This window comes from Pieris brassicae, chromosome 8, assembly GCF_905147105.1.
Source record: "Pieris brassicae chromosome 8, ilPieBrab1.1, whole genome shotgun sequence".
Lineage (NCBI taxonomy): Eukaryota > Metazoa > Arthropoda > Insecta > Lepidoptera > Pieridae > Pieris > Pieris brassicae.
Window position 1 is genome coordinate 7343584 of NC_059672.1, and position 18733 is coordinate 7362316.

Consider the following 18733-nt stretch of genomic DNA (forward strand, 5'->3'; position numbering starts at 1 on the left):
CAGGGCTCACCTTATGTTAAGTGATATCGCCGCCCATGGATACATTGCCGCAAGTCCGTTGCCGTCCTTTAAATAATTGGTACGCTTTTTTCTTGAATAAATCTAGATTGAATTGGTTTGGAAATACTTCAGTGGGCAGCTGGTTCCACAAAGTGGTGGTGTGCGGCAAAACGCTCAGTTGTGAAACGACTCAAGCGATTAATTCGAAGTCGAACCAATAAATTGTACAATATTCATACAATTCACCCAAGCTATATATGTACCCTTAATTATACTTTAAAATAACATAATGGTAAAAACTATTCTCGAACCCATAATTTGCTAATCGAACGGGCTACATAGGTCAAACAAAAAACATAATATGGCGATCTAGTCAAGCATTAAAATATCTCGAGACAAAATGTTTTTTTAGTTATGCATTTTAATGTTATATTTAAGTGTATGAGCGATACAGATGGAGGATTAGACATAACGTCCACAGATACGCGATTCGTTTGACCAAACACAATCAAACAAACGTCATTATTTGACTTAAGTTACGTATACTATAACAGATAACCATTGAAAATTATGTTAAAATGATAATTGAGATGTTCATATTTAACAGTTAAATTAATATATAATATTTATTACCTAGTAATATATACATACAAAAACGCATCAATTACAATTTCGAAAAAAGGTGACAATAATTTTTATTAAAACAAATTTAAAAGTGGAATGTTGAGTGAACCGAACGGAACTTCCGCTTAGCAGACGTAAACTCGCAAAAGGTTCCTTAAAGCAAATATAAAACTAATTAACAAAATTTTCTCTTAACGCTGGCACATTGTTGTGATGTTTACTTCGTGAAAAGTGTTAGCTCTGGGGTATGTAGGTAAATACAGACGAGGCAATCAAAATTTTGATTTATTTAGAAAATAATTATAAATTATGTGTTATCTTTAGGCACAGTAATAATAAAATTGACTAAAAAAAACAATAGCGCTACAACGCTAGATCTGGGCCTCAGATTTCCGGATGTGTTTCTTGATCATTTGTCAATCTGATAAGCACACGCGTCGAATTTATGGGTGTGAGACTGGTTTTCTCACGATGTTTTCCTTCACTGTTCGAGCACACATAGAAATAAGTCCAGTGCACTGCCTGAAATCGAAGTCTCAGGGATGAGAGTTGGACGCTGAACCCAATAGGCCAACACAGCTCTTTAGGGCAAACAACTATCATAAAATACTAGCATTAATCCTTTTTAGATAAATGTATCTAATCATATATATAAGGCTCATGATATTAAACACTATACACAAGAGAAGATAATACTTTTTTAACCTATAATAAATAAAAATATTTATTTAGACTTTAGCTTACACTTATTGGAGTATGAAATATGTATAATTTATTTTTACCGTTACAAAGATATAATACGCAAAAAGTCGTTAATTTAAAATGCATTGAGACATTCCAGTTTTATAAAAACTTGTAATACACTCGTAACATATGTACTTAATATCCACAAGGCTAGCCCATACATCATACTTAACATATATATATATTCTTGAATATAAATCGCAATGAAATAGCGAACTTAGCTGAAATTTTTGCTTGCTATTAAAAACGCAGTTAAAAATAGTTTGAACGAAAAACTTGTGTTTATAATTAATGAATTCCTTTTTACAAAAAGAAATACTGACTTCAAATTTTTTATTTATTTAATTAAATAAATAATAATGGACAAAAAACTTTATAAACTGTTCTCTATTTTTTAAATAATAATAATCTTATTGTGTCCAGGGACTTTGTTCTATCTCTTACAGTTTTACTAAAAAGATGCATAAATTAATTAGTTATTCGTGTTACACGTCTCGCGAGATACGGCTACTTGGGTAATATATATTTACAATATTCATGGGCGATTGCTTGCAGGAGCCGTTCTTTCATATCTTTTTGCCTCCTTCAGACTTAATATTTGCTTCGCAGGACCGTTCCAGGCACGGTCTGTGCTTTGATAACATGTCCTGTAGACCGTAGTAACAGTACACAGTCTTTGTTGCTCCAGGTCGTGCCTGGACGATGTAAGAACATTTTCTACAGTTTTTCACTTTTGGTTTGGTTGTCGAAATCATATTTTCGAATAAATGTTAGATCATGTAATAGTGTTTACTATGACCGTATAAACAAAATCTTTAATATATTCAGTTTATATAATTGGAAATGTATAAATACAATTTACGCTTAGTATTTTTCACGTTTTTTCTACACACGGTTAATAAAGCTGACAGCTATTGAGTTATAAAATATGTATAGATATACATTGTGTGGTATGTATTTACTAACCAGAAACATATAAAACTATTTCGCTGAATTGAAGTCAGGGCCAAGAGATTAATGATTAGGTTCAAATTATATTTAACTACCTCGTTAAAATTATAAATCCTGTACCAAGTATTCTCCCTAGAGAAATAAAATACTCGCCTAGATTGATCCTCTATTGATGTTTAAAAACATTTGATCAATAAGACTTTTGAAATAATTATTGTAAAAATATCTTTTAAATTACAAGTTCAGATTTCGTAACAGAGACTTGCTCGTCATAACTTTGTATATTTTTTGTTTAGACGTCAATGATATTACCATGCAGTACGTTATATACATTTTAAAATTGTGATGTATAAAATCTCATTTGACGTAATAGATTTATGAAAAATTCATTTTATGTAAATATAGAAAAAGAATCGCAATAAACAAATTCAGCAATAATATATTTAAAACAAAGTTATGGCTTCAAGATTGAGAAATATCAATAACGCTTTTGATAAACTTATCATATAACTATATCACCCCTGACTAAATTAGACAATAGAATTAATATTTTAATTAATTAAAGATAACAAATATTCGAGTACCGAACAAAGAGACTGTAACACATGTGTATGAATACAGAACGGAATTTGATTGAAGACAAATATTTTGTGTATGTTCTTCGAGAGAAAGAACAAACTTGTGCACTGCCGGGATTTTAACATACGACCTTTTGTCCTTATCATATATACCTTGGCATTTCGTATGACTCCTGAATGGGGCAGAGGCCTCACATAGTTAGTCTCCATCGTGTTTGTTTTTGAGCTTCGTATTTCAACTCGCTCTAAGTCTTTCCGTATCTCTTTGCCCCATTTGCAAGCTTTGTTTGCGGGTTCCAATTAATTAATATATACCTTAAATAAAGAAAATACCACGGCAAGAAGCGTCATACTCGGTTGTTTCTGTAATATATATTTATTTTTCAATATTCTCAAGTGACAAATGTGTAATGTTGTTCTTATTAATTTCGACATTAATGTAAATTATTTATTGGACCTTAGCGAGTGAATTTTACATTCGATTATAATTATGCAACTTTGTATTATAGATTTGGTAATAAACAATTGTTTAGTATTAATAGATTTGTAACATGGATATTAAATTTTCGGTAAATGACATTTTTTTAGTACTTATAAGATAAAATATTGTTATTACAAGTCGGTAATTTTAAACTCATCACCTTGATCTGACATCTTCATATAACTTTTTATCTCTCCGAAAATCGAGATTATCGTTCCACAATTGAGTGTTTTTTAAGGCAGTTTTTGCCACGCACCACCACTACGTGGAACCACGGAACTATTTCCGAACCAATTCGTCATAGGGTCCTTCAAGAAAAAAAACCTACCAATTCTTGAAAGTCCGGCAACGCTTTGCAATGTAAGTGTCCATGGGCGGCGTGCGGGAGCGTCCTGTCCGTTTGCCTCCTATTGCATTAAAAAAAACTCTCAATTAATTTATGATAACATATGTTCTGGTTCGATTGATAAATTCTTTCGTGTTATATTATTTCGAAGGAAAAAACTACTGACGTTATAGAGACGTATACCGAGGGACTCTGTTTCCGTTTAGGTATGTTTTTCTAATAATCAAGTTGACGATCAGCCTGTCAAAGGCTTGGGTATGCACGTTTCCTCACGATGTTTTCTCACTACTAATTTTGTGTTTAAACAGGAACTGCGAAGCTTAGATGAACGGTATATTTGCTTTAAAGAATTTTTAATGTCAATTGAATTACCGTTGGCAATTACCGAAGAGGAAATTTAAAAACTTGGACATCTTCAATCAATTACAAGGTTTTATTTCTTATTTAAAAATCAATTTTATTTAATTGACATACTTGAGATAAGATCGTATGCAGGGGTTCAGCCTTTAACGCAAATAAAAATCATGTTTAATTTACATAAATTAATTTTAATATGTACTGCCAAATTAAGAATTTCTACCAATGAAAATACGCGCAGGAATTGACTACAGTCCAGTTTCGTTTCTTGTCTATATATTCTTATTGTTAATAGTTTGTTTTCCACGCAGTGATTATTGTTTGCCTGGGAAATTGTGATTCTTAATATTAGAGATTTTTCATTATTACTTGTAATTATATTGTGACTCCACCCTTAGTATTTATTTTTCTTACTGAAATTATCTGGAAGAGATCGCTTGTTGATAAGCCAGCCCGTTGCATCCCTACCTTACCTGTTTTTATCTGTTCTTTAAATGTAACGAAATTTTAATAAATAAGTGGACTTTCGTACGGTAATTCAACACTCGATTAGTGACGAAAAATATCGCGAGGAGTCCGGCCTTAGACAAAAACGATGTGTGTTAGCTAGTGGCCTTTTAAAAAAACCTAACGGTCACAAAAGAGATCAAGAAACTGTAAGCCAATACCAAGGGTTATAACGTCACTGATGTTATACTTTAAATAAATAAAAAATGTATAACTTGAGAAAAAACACTTCAATTACTCGTTCCATTATACCATTGTTATTCCGTTGGTATTCATTATATTAAAAACATTGCACGACATTTATAAACATGTGAGTTTAATTATAAAAATATGCGATAAGAAATAATGGTTATTGTTTAAATGTAAACTAATACAAAAACGTATGTGTTTCTGTAATTCAAAAGGTTGTAACACTGTCTACAAGTATCAAGTACTTTTGCTAGTTCTGTCAAATTGCATTTAGGCTGTAATAGAAAGAGATAGAGTTCCCTAGTCAAAACGATTTACTGATTTATGGATATAGGGGATAAAATTTAAAACATGCCGGTCTTAGCTATAGATTTCTGTTTCCATTTTATTTGATAGACAAGTTAATCTGCTGTCTGACTGCTATACACCATGGACATTTTGGGTCTTTTTTAATTATGACATATAATAATTTAATTTAGGAAAAAAATTAAGGAAGTACGATATTAGTTAGGTAGATTACATTGCGTGGAAAGATGGTTTACTTTTAGCATTATGAAGTGTTAATGGGTCAATATATATATATTATATAATAGTTGAACACTGGTCACTATATGTTAAAAATATAGCTCTGGATGTTACGGTTAATAATGTTACGATAACACGATTGATAATGTTTGGTTGCTGGAACCTGTCTTAAAAACTATGTTACTTTTAACAAACACATAAAAGAAAAAGCCAAACAAGTATATAGACGAATTAAGTTATCTAACTAAAACCATTTTATAACACCCAAAACAGGAGATGAATGTTTCTCATTCACGTTATAGTAATTGAAATTTATAATGAATGCTTTTTCAGGTGCAACAAATAATGGCGAGCCAAAAGAAGACAACAAACAGGGCGGTATAAAAGTAGTGCAACTGGCTGTTTTACAGAAACCCACCAATAACGAACATGACGATTCTGATGGTAAGATTTCAACTATATGTTTTTATCTACGTTTAACAGCCTACATTCAATCTACAAATTAATCATATGACAACTGTTCAACATGTTAAATATTTTAATAGTGCTGTCTTCGTGGTCACATGGCCACGTCTGGCCAAAGACAGGCACGATTGGAACCAGATAGTGGCGGCCTATGTCCTGCGATGGACAAACCAAAACCTAATGATAATTACTAAATGTTGAAAACCTTTACCTAATGTTAAACTTTTTTCAATTCAAATCCAATGAATCTTCTATCATAATTAATTTTTGGAAATAAAATCTATTATTATTATTATATTTAAACATCGAAAGGCCTGGCCATCTCTCGGACAGGGACCGCCACTTGTAGTTGGAATTGTGTTTATATGTTATCGTTAAATGTATGTCAATAAGTTGTGGATGAATAAAGGCTTATTATTTTTATTATATTATTAAAATAAGCCTCATATTTCAAACTTATAAGATAAGATAATCTTACATTGACCTTGATTTGTTTAAGCTATGAAATGTGCTTAAAGTATTAAGAATATCCATTGCGCTAAATCACATCAATCATAAATTGCATCATGAGCACACCCCACACACACCCTCACATACATATCCTTACTTACGCACCCTCACATATTACAGCACACACACAGCCGAATTAGGTAATACTTAGTTAAATGTATTGAATAATTTTTACAGATTTTTTCCTGATGTTTGCACCTTTATGTATATTTTATGTATTCCATCTTTGGCTACATGTTTAGTCTAATTTTAGTTATATATATAATTTAGGTTTTTGTTATATGTAACTTATGTTACCTGTGAAGGTAATAAATAATATTTAAAAATGGATGTGTGATCTAAAATAAATTTAAAAAGTTTAACGCTGGCATTTCCTCCCTGTAATGCTATACTTAGCATGACAAATAGGTATTTTTTTCGTCGAATAAACAAGAATATACGTTTTATAACTATAACAAATCTATGATACATATTTATTCGTTTATCTTTGATAACATTTCAATTATTCATACGTCAAGGAGAGTTTCTCTTCTGTTTGGAAATATAGAATAGATAAAAGTAATTTTTTATTTAGTTATTAAAATCCTTTTCCCCCCGCAATTTTTTGATTTAATTTAGTTACATATATTCAGTAGATTAAAAATAATGATGGACAGCACAAAGCCAGTTTGTCTCGCCCGCTCTACACCCTTGATTTGGGGATAATAAACTTCGATCCTTTTTTTATGTCACATCCATAACCTACCAATGTAAATAAATAAAGTTTTATATGTACCCTTGATAATTGTATTTGTAATTTCAGAGATTAGCGCTTTTAACTGTATGAAATTATTTTAATAATTAGTAGGAATTAATATATTTTTCATCATTTTACAGAGCGAGGCAAAGCGATGGACGAGGAAGAGGAGACAGATTCAAGCGGTTCAGTATCTGATGCTGCGGCCAATGATTCGCAGGATGGAAGGCCGTATGCATGTGATATTTGTGATGTTAGGTAAGCACTATGTATACAACGTTTCAACTTTTACGAAAATATATTTCTATTATCATTGTGTAAAGTTGGCATGTGACTCTCAACCCCGGTTCACCAATGGGTCCGTTCTGTCTTTATGTGACAGTCTGACGGTATGTCAGGCTAATCAACTACTTGCCTTAGAAAAAAACAAATGATCACGAAACAGATACAGAAATCTGAGGCTTTAGCCAAACTAAAGATTGTAGAACCACAATTTTTTGAAGAGATTTTTTTTATCGGCGTTGATTTACCGTCACATTTTTTCGTTACGCGCCATCTTTTTCTTGTCCCTACCACGGTTGATTCGAAGCCATTAATAACAAAAATATATAATTAGTATTAATTCTATTGCAATTCATGAAATTCTGTAATAATCTTAGTAGTAATAAGGAAAAATCAACTAATTGTATTATTTGTATTCATGTCTATGATAATAAAAGCCATAATGGATAAAGTTTAACAAAATTAAACTTTATCTAATTGCACATTATTTAACCAATTTTTGTAAAGTTGCATACAGTAGATCATTTTTCGAAAAATAAGGTCATAAAGAAGTTTCACTTCTTACGTGTGTACACTAGTAGACGCATACATTTTTTTATTGTATGTATGCCACATACAAGATAAGAAACAATGCAGTATTCAGAGAGACGTACGCTAAAGCCTCTCAGCCACACTTCTCAGATAGACTAATCGAATCGTTTTATAATTTAAATTGGTTCTGTTAGTATAATCAAATTATGCATATTTGCGATCAAAAACTTATAAAATTACAATTTATTACTAAATTCCAGGTTCGCCCGTTCATCCCATTTGTCCCGACATCGTCTTACGCACACGGGTGAGCGTCCGTACACGTGCGGCGGTTGCGGACGTTCGTTCGCTCGCTCCGACAAACTGCGCGTACACACTAAGATCTGCGAGCGGGTACGTATTCATGTACGTGGACGTGAAATGTGGTTTTGTTTTTTTATTATTTTGTTTTTACAACATAACATAAAATAAGTTATGTTGTATGTACGTTCTACCAAACTTAAAGAGTAAGAACTCGAACTACTTTTTAACTAATTAGGTATTAACCTTATACTATATACAACGTGGATAAATCGTTACGATATTGTTTTACATAGTACAATGTAATAAAGTCCATTAATTTTACACCCTTACGAACTCATTTACACTAGAACATCAGTGAAAAACGACAACTCTGCGCATTGGCATTCGGTAGGATCCAAAGAATACCTAAGAATACCACTTGTATCGAAATTATAACAAACTAGCAACCCCCACGAACTTCGATTCTCCTTAAAGTGGTTTTAGTTAGCCTTAATACCGTGACACGAAAGAATAATTTCACTGTATTATCGTCACTATAATTTGAATTTGATTTACACTTCGGTCTAAGTAACACGTGGTTGGCTATGCTAACAACAAAGATTAAAAAAGTAGAAATAATTGAATTTCACGGTATTTCGTTTACTACAAAATAAATTTAATTTATAATGTAGCCTCAATAACACGTGGTAATTATAGCTTATATGACACGTTTGTCGGCTTACCATAGCAGTGCCATCTATTGATTACTTACTCAATCCAGTCGAAAAGTATCGACATCTGTTAGAATCTTTTGGAGTTAACAGATAATTGTGACTTTAATTAAAGATCTAAACTATATTATCTCTTAAGTTGGACCAGACTGCTCACGATTTAATTTGAAATCGGTTAAGTAGTTTAGGAGTCCATCGCAGACAAACATCATGACAGGAGATTTATATATATTTTTGTATATATTAAGATAAATATAGTACGATTGTTCAAGACGACGGGATTGCCTACGAAACGGATTGTTTATATTGTTACGAGCTAGGGGATCGGATAGAAAATGCCGTAGATTTCTTCAAGGGTTTATTTATTCATAGATCAATGAGGAAAATTACTCGCAGAAATGCACACACACACACACAAAATACTAAAAACATTACAGTCGACCCGTCTTCGTAAAATTATTCAATTGAATGTTTCATTAGTAAGGTTATATATTTATGAGTACTTTAGGTTAGGTTTGAGCAGTGTTGGCCTAGTGGCTTCAGCGTGCGACTCTCATCCCTGAAGTCGTAGGTTCGATCCCCGGCCGTGCACCAATGTATTTTCGATATGCGCATTAACATTAGCTCGAACGGTGAAGGAAAACACCGTGAAAACCGGCTTGCCTTAGACCCAAAAAAAATATCATGAATCAGACACAGAAATATGCAGCCCAGACCTAAAAAGGTTGTAGCGCCAGATTTTTTTTAGACTTAGATACGAACTATACAAGTAATGCTGTCAAACCCGTTAAAAGGCAAGCATTTCTAAATTTCAGGAGGACCCAACAGTGGATATGACAAACGAACAGCCTGTCGTCAAACGCGAGAACAACTCCGAAGTGATGTCTGGTATGGTCCGTTCCACGCATCGCGAGTCCGGCCATCTCGTGTTCACTCCCAGCGGTGACGTCATGCTGCCCCCGAGAACCACTCCAGTTATATTAAACTCCACGCTGGACGTTAGGAACGATGCGGATCTCTCCGACCCTCCAAGACGGGGCCGCGGCAGACCCAGGAAGACTCCACTGCCTTTGACACCCAAGGTCAAGAAGCGAAGAGGACGACCGCCCAAGACGTCTCTCGGTAAGTTAAATTAATTCTGATTTATATGTAAATATCGGAAAAAATTAAAAAAAACTTTTTTTTTGTTCTAAAACGTAGACATTCTATAGGTTGTTGTTCAATTTATTATTATTATGTAATAGGCACATGGAGACACTGTCAAAGGGCTGTCAAGTGTTGTTGACAATCTTGTGTATTATAAGCCTCAGTGAACGTCTTTGAACGACCGTAAAATATTTTTACGAATTAATTCATGTAGATGAAGCGAGGAAGAAACCGTAGCAAGTGATCCGTGTTGTCTACTCATACCTTCGCGAAAAGGATGATATAAATATCAGAGAGAAACAGATCTTTGCATTTATAATAAAATTTCCCAATATATTGATTCAGAGATAGTCTAACTATTAAGTCCAAACTCGCAAATCACATTTAAATTACGCTAGCTGAATTGGATTACGATTCTTCAGAGGCCTTACTACGTATCTTGGCATGACTGAGAGGTTACAAAAACTAACACAGACACAGCAATAATAAAAGCTCTCAAATACATGCGCTTACACATTCATACTTAATATCTTATAAGACTATATCACTAAAATTACTTTTAAAAAAACTGTTTCATACATGTACCATGTAACACGGAATAATTGTTATCCATAGTATTGTCTTTTATTAAAATAACTTTTACACATTTAGAAAACACCTTTTCAACGGATTGAAGTTATGTATTATTATAAACTTATAATTATTATACATAAAAAAAATTTCCCCGGAGTTGATATCGACTAAAAAATGACGGGTTTTTGCAGAAATGACTCACGGTGTCCTCTATTTTCGGCGATTATTTGTCTTGGAGCTTTAGTTTGGATATTATTGAATCCCGTCATATTTTAGTCGATGTCAACTCCGTGGAAATAAATACTAAACTTATCAAATATCCGTGTTTCAACATTATCTAAATATCTTAAAAATTGCATCTATTTTCGTTCTACTCTCGCTCCATGGATGTTTGTTTCATGCTACGTTCGCCCTTTCTCACACTCTCTCAATCGGACTCAATCGCTCTCTCCCTTTTCTTCGACAAAAACGCTGCAATTCTTCGTGACGCTGATATTATTATTGCGTTTCATCCGTTAAAAAAATCCAACAACCTAAAGAACTTATTTACTTTCCCTATCACACGCCACGACCAATTTCAAACTAGAATGGACTTATCGGCTACGGCGTTATTTATTTTTAATCTGAGCATAACTTATAATAATAAATAATTGATAAATAGAAAGTTTAAACGAATTTTAAAAGTTTGATCCACGTGACATAGCTTTAATGCTGACTTATTCGTTGAGCGAGGATCACCAGCTCTGGGGTGACCGGTGAAAGAAATATATCATATTTTTACAGAATGTCGTTACACATAAAATATAGTACGTACTGACAACATGAAAATGTAATTAATTTAAAAAATCCCTGAGAAATATAAAAAAATTCCAGACATGGAAGGTTGTGTGTTAACAAGTGGTACCGTGATGGGTCCCAGCCCTCAACACATGTCTGCTCTGTCTCCCGCGGGCCAACAGCTGCTGCTAAAGAGGAAACGAGGTCGCCCACCAAAGAACTACCTCATACCCAACAGACCTGGTAAGAAATATATAATATATATTGCTTGTATTGACTTTAAATTTGAATGTTTTAATTATTTTATAGAATTTGATTTTTTTTCAACTTGTTTTGTGTATCCGCTCTTAGCTTATATGGTCACGTGATCTAAAATGTTACACAACTTTGCCACATTCCAAATAAAAAAATACTTGTCAAGCAAATGCAATATTGAAACTGACAATACAAATTAAAAAAAAAACGGGAATGACAGGTCACGTGACCAATATAGACAGCATAATCGAAAGATAGTCAATAAAAGATACATTTGTTTCCCCGGGACTCGAGCGCGTAAACGCTAAACGCTTTAAATAATTGTGATTAGAACATAAACGATAATCTAAAAGCTAATTGTAACACTAAATTACGGTTAAAACCAGAATATAAAAACTTTTGGAAATTGCCGTCTTGTCCGAGTTTTTATAGTACAAAATGACATTATAATGAATCACCAGTTTTTATAACTAGCTCATTTAGAGTACAGTCAAATACAAAAGTGTTTTGCAAACGTGTATATGGTGTAATGTAATCAGAAATAGGAAAAGAGCGTACCAATTCTTGAAAGGCCGGCAACGCACTTGCTAGCTTCTGGCAATGCTAGTGTCCATGAGGTATCACTTAACACCAGATCAGCCTCCTGCCTATTTGCTTATCATTAAAAACAAAAATAACGCGATTTCCGAACCCCATATAACGCGGAGATTTCTCAAGTTATATATCTCTAGTGTGAAATTTATAATATGTCCAGTCCAAAATTAGTTTTGCGTGCCTTTACACCTGTTTCAATTGTGTTATATAATTAAACTAAATAACTTTGCTGAATTCCTGTTCTTAGTTCTTTAATTGTTAAAAACAATAGTTTTACAATACTCGTACAACGCGATTTTCGGGGGTTTTGTGTATCTTTTAAATTGAAAATGCCATATGTATGTGACTGTACCTAGATCATATCACGACTCCATTGTATTTGTCCGTCTGTGCAATCAGTTCAAGCTTTTTATTTTTCGTTACAGCCTTTGATGAACTTTTTTGTTTAATGTTATTGTACTCTTGTGCCGTTTTTTGTTCCATATATTCTATGCATAATATTAAAACAATCTGAAAACAAGGGAACAACTAAATTTTAATACAATTATTACAAATATACTATCAAGGAACATAAATAAAATTACCACAAGAAAAATGACGAATTATAATACGTATTAATAATCGAGATACATTTTATAATGTTGTATAATGAACGGTGAACAAAAAAGTTATAGCGAGATCGTATGAGAATAGTGTATAGAGCTAATAGTGTATTTGACAAGTAATCGCAAAACGTCTAGTGGTTCGTTCGTTCGTGTTCGTGACGTGCACGGCCCGTTTCTTGTTCGCCATATGGACAAAGGTGTGTCTGTATCTTAAGTTGCAGTGCAGGCCTGCTTTCTCTCGAAAACTGTCTCTACGCAGATGACTGGATCTGTGGACTTTGTTTCTGAGTCCCTGTGTTTCCAGACTGGAATAGAAGTTACCATTACAACTCTATAGTCAGAGAAATGTTGAGACAAATCTCAGTATAATGCTTTTTAGAATTAATTACATATAGGTTGCAGATTCTTGCAATTTCCTTGTAAAATAAAATCTTGCCAGTTTTTTCTGGCCTGATCTTCGCTCTTTATTTGGGAATTAATAAATCTAAGTTTAAAAGTAATAAGTATATTAGATTTCTTATTCGTGGCCTTCTAAATCTAATACTAATTGAAAATTTAACTCTGTTTTCATTGACATGTTCTATAGACTTTGATATAAAACAGTTTTCTCATAACTTGTCTCTGAATATTACTGGTGACAGTCGCAAAAAGTTGGGCGATTTAGACCATAGACATGTCTATGAATCTTGTCTCAATTCGTTGGCTAGACATCTGTCAAAATGTCTTTGATATGTGTGTGCGCTTAAATATTTGAATCGTTCTAAAATGATACTTAATATTATTATAATATCACACTGTCAATTGTCAAACGTAGAAATAATTGTTTGGCAGTCCTTGAATATATATTTAAGTTAAATTTGCCACAGACTGGATTAGGATTATAAGCTCTACGCTCTATTTCTCTTTTATGTAGATCGTAGTCGTTGAACGTGTTGTGCAGAGCTAATAAAGTGTTTTCTTAGGTATGGATATGACAATACCGATGCAGTACGGCCTAGCTGCTGAAATAAACAAATTTTGTTAGTATAATACATTATTTGGCATGAACAATTGGGAAATTGTCGGTACTAATCGGTATTTTATAAGGGATCATAACCTCCAGCTGTAATTAACATTATAAATAAATCGCATAATAACGAACGCTTTACTATTATTTGCTTCTATTCTTCTATTTTCGTAATGTGCATGATACATGTTCGTATTATTGGGCAATTGGATGATTGAATACTTTTTCAGTTGTAAACAAAAGGCATTATTTTTCAGATAGTTAAATTATGAATGAATTGCCTGTCGGAAAAACTCAAAATCATTTTTACCACACATGTTTACAGAATTTTTTAAGTGATATGTATAAACCGTAACATCTCCGAAATTTCCAGACGGCCGACCGAACGAAAACTATAACGCGACCAACCTGCCATTCGGTGACTTCTCCTATTTAACGGAAATGATGTACAATCCTCTCGCGTACTCGTACGGCGTGACCAGCGTGGATCCGGATCGGAACATCGATGCCGACCACATGGCGTCCGAGACCCACGACAGGACGATCGACGTGTCGGACTCGTCGAGCGACGAGGACGACTCGAGGGTGGAGCCCGAGGAGAACGTGCCGCCGGTCGCCTGCGAGACCCAAATCATGACGGTAGGCGACTGTCAAATCGTGAAACTACCCGCAAACGAGGACAAGGAGGACAAAGACCAGTCGCAGATGGATACGAACGTGTCGGTGTCCACTCCCAGCTCGGTCACGATCACTCCGATCACCACCGTGGGCGACTGTACCATACGCCCGGTGGAGAACACATAATCCACAAGAGTTTACCCCATCATAGTCATACGATATGTACTTCAGTAGTCTGGACTTTTTGGGGATTCTCGAGTTTCGAGTGCCGTCGAAGTAAAGACAGTTCTCAGAACGTGTGGGTTCAACTGGAAGGATTCGAGCGGATCTTTCACGTCACTCTTGCGGGACGAGTCCGGACTACTTTGAAATTTTCCATTTTCCTCTCTGTCTTCCCTTATTATACTATGTGGGGTAGACGTATTATTGTGGTAGCATAAAGTTGGGTCTTCGTCAAAGTGCTTGTAGCGTATGCTAGAATGTCTTCCTATTAATTAATAAGTGGATGTCTCGATTCAATTTAGAACCTAACGTTGCCGGCTTCGAACCACTAATGGTAGAGATTTCCCCATTTCTGAAAGTTGATTCGGTTTTAGATTTACGACGGTTTTTTTTAAAAGTAGAAAGCGGAGCGGTGTCGCCACCCACGAATGCTACTACAATGATAATATTAGATTAAGTAACTGTAGATGCATTTAAATTGGAATAATTTATTGGATCTTGAGATTTGATCACGGAAGCTTTACACGGCTTCGGGACGTTTGGCGTCGGGGACTCTCGAGTTTAACGGGACAAGATGGCGGAGTAAGAAGTGCCCGCCGCGAAACGGACCGACGCGTCGAAACAGATATACTCAGTCGACACAATTGGTTTCGGAACAAAAAGTCACAAGCGAACAGTGTTTTATATGACAGCGAATCCGCCTGGTCCGCCAGTGTTGCCATAGATTATTTTTATTTGACTCACAGAGTTCTCGCATAAGACACTGTTTTTATAGTAAGTATAACTATTTTGCGATACTCTACAGAGGAGTCATTTACCGCGTATGTTAATGGAATTAGGTAGGTATTCTCGGTTGCCTTCGTTGTGGCTCTTGGTGTGTGACTTTGGGCGCGCGGCCTATTTCGGGGAGATTTTTAGCTTTAATAATGAAAAAAATTCACTTCCCTTCCGACGTCTCCTTCGGTCAACGCCTCGAGCGACGGACGTAATCTTCGTGGATCTGATTTATTTTCTAGTGATCCGTACCAGACCTAATATAGTAGTTTTATAACGTAGATTGGCCGTCTATTTACGAGATCTCCGTATATATTGGATGTGTAGTAGCACAGCTGTATCGCCTTTACTCTTATCTTTGTGAATAGCGAGTAGCGAGTAGTGATTAGGTAAAAATTTTAAAAAATTCTAAAATATAACACCACACGAACAAGTGATACGTTCGCTAAATATTTTTAGTCGGACATAATTTAATGACATATATTTCTCTAATCGTTTATGCCTGTATGTGTAATCTTAGTACGTAATTCGATTTCTCGCGGGAATGTCGCCATCTTGGACGTCCGTCAACGTCATTGTCAACGTTCACGATCTGTCAAACGCGTTGACGTCGCGCGCATTGGGTCGCAAATGTATATTCTGACAGCTATCCAGTCATTGATGCTGTTAAACAGTCGATTGGACTTTAATTAAGTTTCTTGAGTTCCTTTACACGCTTCGCTATGTGTGTGATGGCTTCTTTAAGGCTTTTACGGTTAACTTGATTATAAATGTCATGTCACTTGTACCTATATTATGGACATTTTCGTTTATTTTTCGTAGATAATAAAGTTATTTAACGGCCATAAAAATAAGTAATTGCTAGTATCGTGGCTATCGATTTTAGTAGTGGCATTGTGAACTGAGGCTTCGGGTAATAAATCATAGTTATCTGTCAATCTCGGTCGCACTTACAGGTCTTATGGAGAGTTGTAGTGATGTGCGTAAGAATTATAGAGAGCATATCGATAACGGGATAGTTACGATTATGTTAAGTATTAATAGGAATAATTTTTCGCTATCTGAAAATAAGTTTTTAATTTGTAAGATAAAATGTTTGTTTCGATGTAATCATAGAGAAACTGTATAGATCGTAACAATATTTACTCGTAATGACCAATCAGGAGTCAGGATGCGCGCGCGCACATTCCTACTGTCAGTGACATTTATTACCCGACGATTCAGTTTAAACTGCGTCGACTATAGCGGGAACAAATGGCGGATCACCTACTTGCCTTAAAATTGTTGGCGATATGTCTGCCACACACAAAGTTTATCATTCATTATTGAAGAAGCCGTCACCCATACGTTTTACAAGTATTATTTTGTTCCCTTGAATCTGTACAGTAGTATAGTTCCTAACGATTAATCAAAATTATAATCCTCGAACTAACATAGTGATAAGTTTTTAGTTTTCAAGATCAAATTAGTTCACTATTAGTGATATGTATATTTTAGTCCGCTTTACTTAATAAGACTGCTCGCTTTTTCATTTGCCCTAGAGGCTTCATCTGGCAAGCTAAGGTGAGAGTTTATTTAATACAAATGAATCTGTATTTTTATACTAAAGATAAGTTTCCGAATAATCTTGTGTCCCACGCGGTAGGTTAGGTTTTTAAGTTTAACGGCCCTATTGGCAGCTGACGTGCGGTTGCAAGTCATTGTGGTTTGGGAAAACGCAATCCTATAAGTATACCTTCAGTGTCAGAAAGAAATTGAATTAGCTTCGTTCAATATTTTTGTCGGACGAAATTTATGAACATATTTACACAATGTGGTAAAATTAAGCAACCCTCCGTAGTATTCGGAACTAAATGGAACCATACAAGTTCGCTTTCGGGTTATATAACATCGAAAAACACTGTTTTAACATTATATGGATGACGTAAAAAGTGTAAGTCTAAGGAAAAGATTCAGAATGGCGAATTTCACAAAGTTCAACTTCCATATATCAAATCCAATATGTTTTAACATAGTTAAATTAATCGCTAAGTTTCGACTCTAAATCTGAAAGAGAACAGCCATAATACCTTAAATGATCTAAGCTTATAGTTTTTAATTGAATAAATGAAATATGACATTTAGTTTTAAAAAATAATGAATTATTATTATATATGAATTAAAATGATTTGATTTGAGATTGATTTACATATTTGAAAATGAATCTCTGAAATGTTGGATTAAGACATTTTGACATTTTCCCGATGTGACATTGGGTTGTGATCGCACTACAGCAAGTTTTGGCAATAAATGATTGTATAATTATTTATGGAATGTTGTATGAGCGCCCGGTTGTATTGCATTTATATTAAGTTTTATTTTTATCATGTCCCGCGACGCAACTAAGAGTATGGAGTATATTACGTAAAACTGCATTTATAATTAGACATGATTTTCATTATTAACGATCAAATTATAATCCTAATTATATAAAATGCCTAATTATGTCATCTCATCGCTATGAATTTGCCGTTCGCGCCAAAATGTTAATAATTTTATTACTGGCAACATACTTAAAAAGCACTGCCGTATAATATTCTTTGTTGCGTCACGATTATGCTTTTAATCAATTTTAATTTAGGTTATACCTCTATAGGTTTTATAAGGGTCTCGTCAATGAAATTATCCATTATAACTAATGATTTTTATTCCTACAATGTATGCTCTCTGTCGCATCGTGTTCGGCGAGATCTTATTCGTTTTAATCAAATCATCAACAATATATTAATTAGTTTTAATTATGTTATTCCTGTTTTGTGAAATGTCTATCATTTTACGTTGTGATCATGTGAGTGCAAAATTATTTTGACCATTTTAATTGACTTTGTCAATGGGCAGCAGAATGTTATGGACACATTTATTTCTGCATAGTCCGAGAGCAGTATTTTTTAGCTGTAGTCTTTATATAAACTTTTTTTATTTTAACAATTGTGAAATTCAATCGTTAGTTAATTTCTAACAATGAAATATTTAATAAAGAAATTACAAATCTATCAGTCTTTTAATTTCCATCCTTCGACGTTTTTCTTAAAATAAATGACATTGACATCTCAGCTAACATAACATTAACAGAGTAAATTACTCTAATAAGTACTAAATCACTTGGAATCTTAAATTGATATAACGGGTGGGCCATAAGGGTGATAATGATAATTAAAAAATAACTATGAGACATATCAAAAATATTTGTATTTTTAAAAAGAAGAAACACGAATTTTGAAGACTTAAAAATAGTGTTGTCCAAATGACTCCTCGGCTGCTTGGCACTTAAGGAACCGAAGTTCG

The 18733-nt window shown here is 34.0% G+C and overlaps 1 protein-coding gene across 3 annotated transcripts in view; it reads left to right on the forward strand.

The window, feature by feature from the left end:
• LOC123712872 (zinc finger and BTB domain-containing protein 49-like) overlaps positions 1-18439 on the forward strand; it is a 38724-nt gene extending 20285 nt beyond the window's left edge. Inside the window, exons 6-12 of one of the 3 annotated variants that reach the window (XM_045666218.1) lie at positions 5636-5746; positions 7154-7271; positions 8087-8231; positions 9655-9961; positions 11432-11578; positions 13752-13808; positions 14169-18439. In XM_045666218.1, coding sequence (XP_045522174.1) covers positions 5636-5746; positions 7154-7271; positions 8087-8231; positions 9655-9961; positions 11432-11578; positions 13752-13808; positions 14169-14599 — 1316 coding nt within the window. In that variant the 3' untranslated portion in view covers positions 14600-18439. The remainder of the gene's footprint in view (positions 1-5635; positions 5747-7153; positions 7272-8086; positions 8232-9654; positions 9962-11431; positions 11579-13751; positions 13809-14168) is intronic. The other 2 variants (XM_045666219.1, XM_045666220.1) reach the window with 2 other exon arrangements.
• The last annotated feature ends 294 nt before the right edge of the window (positions 18440-18733 follow it).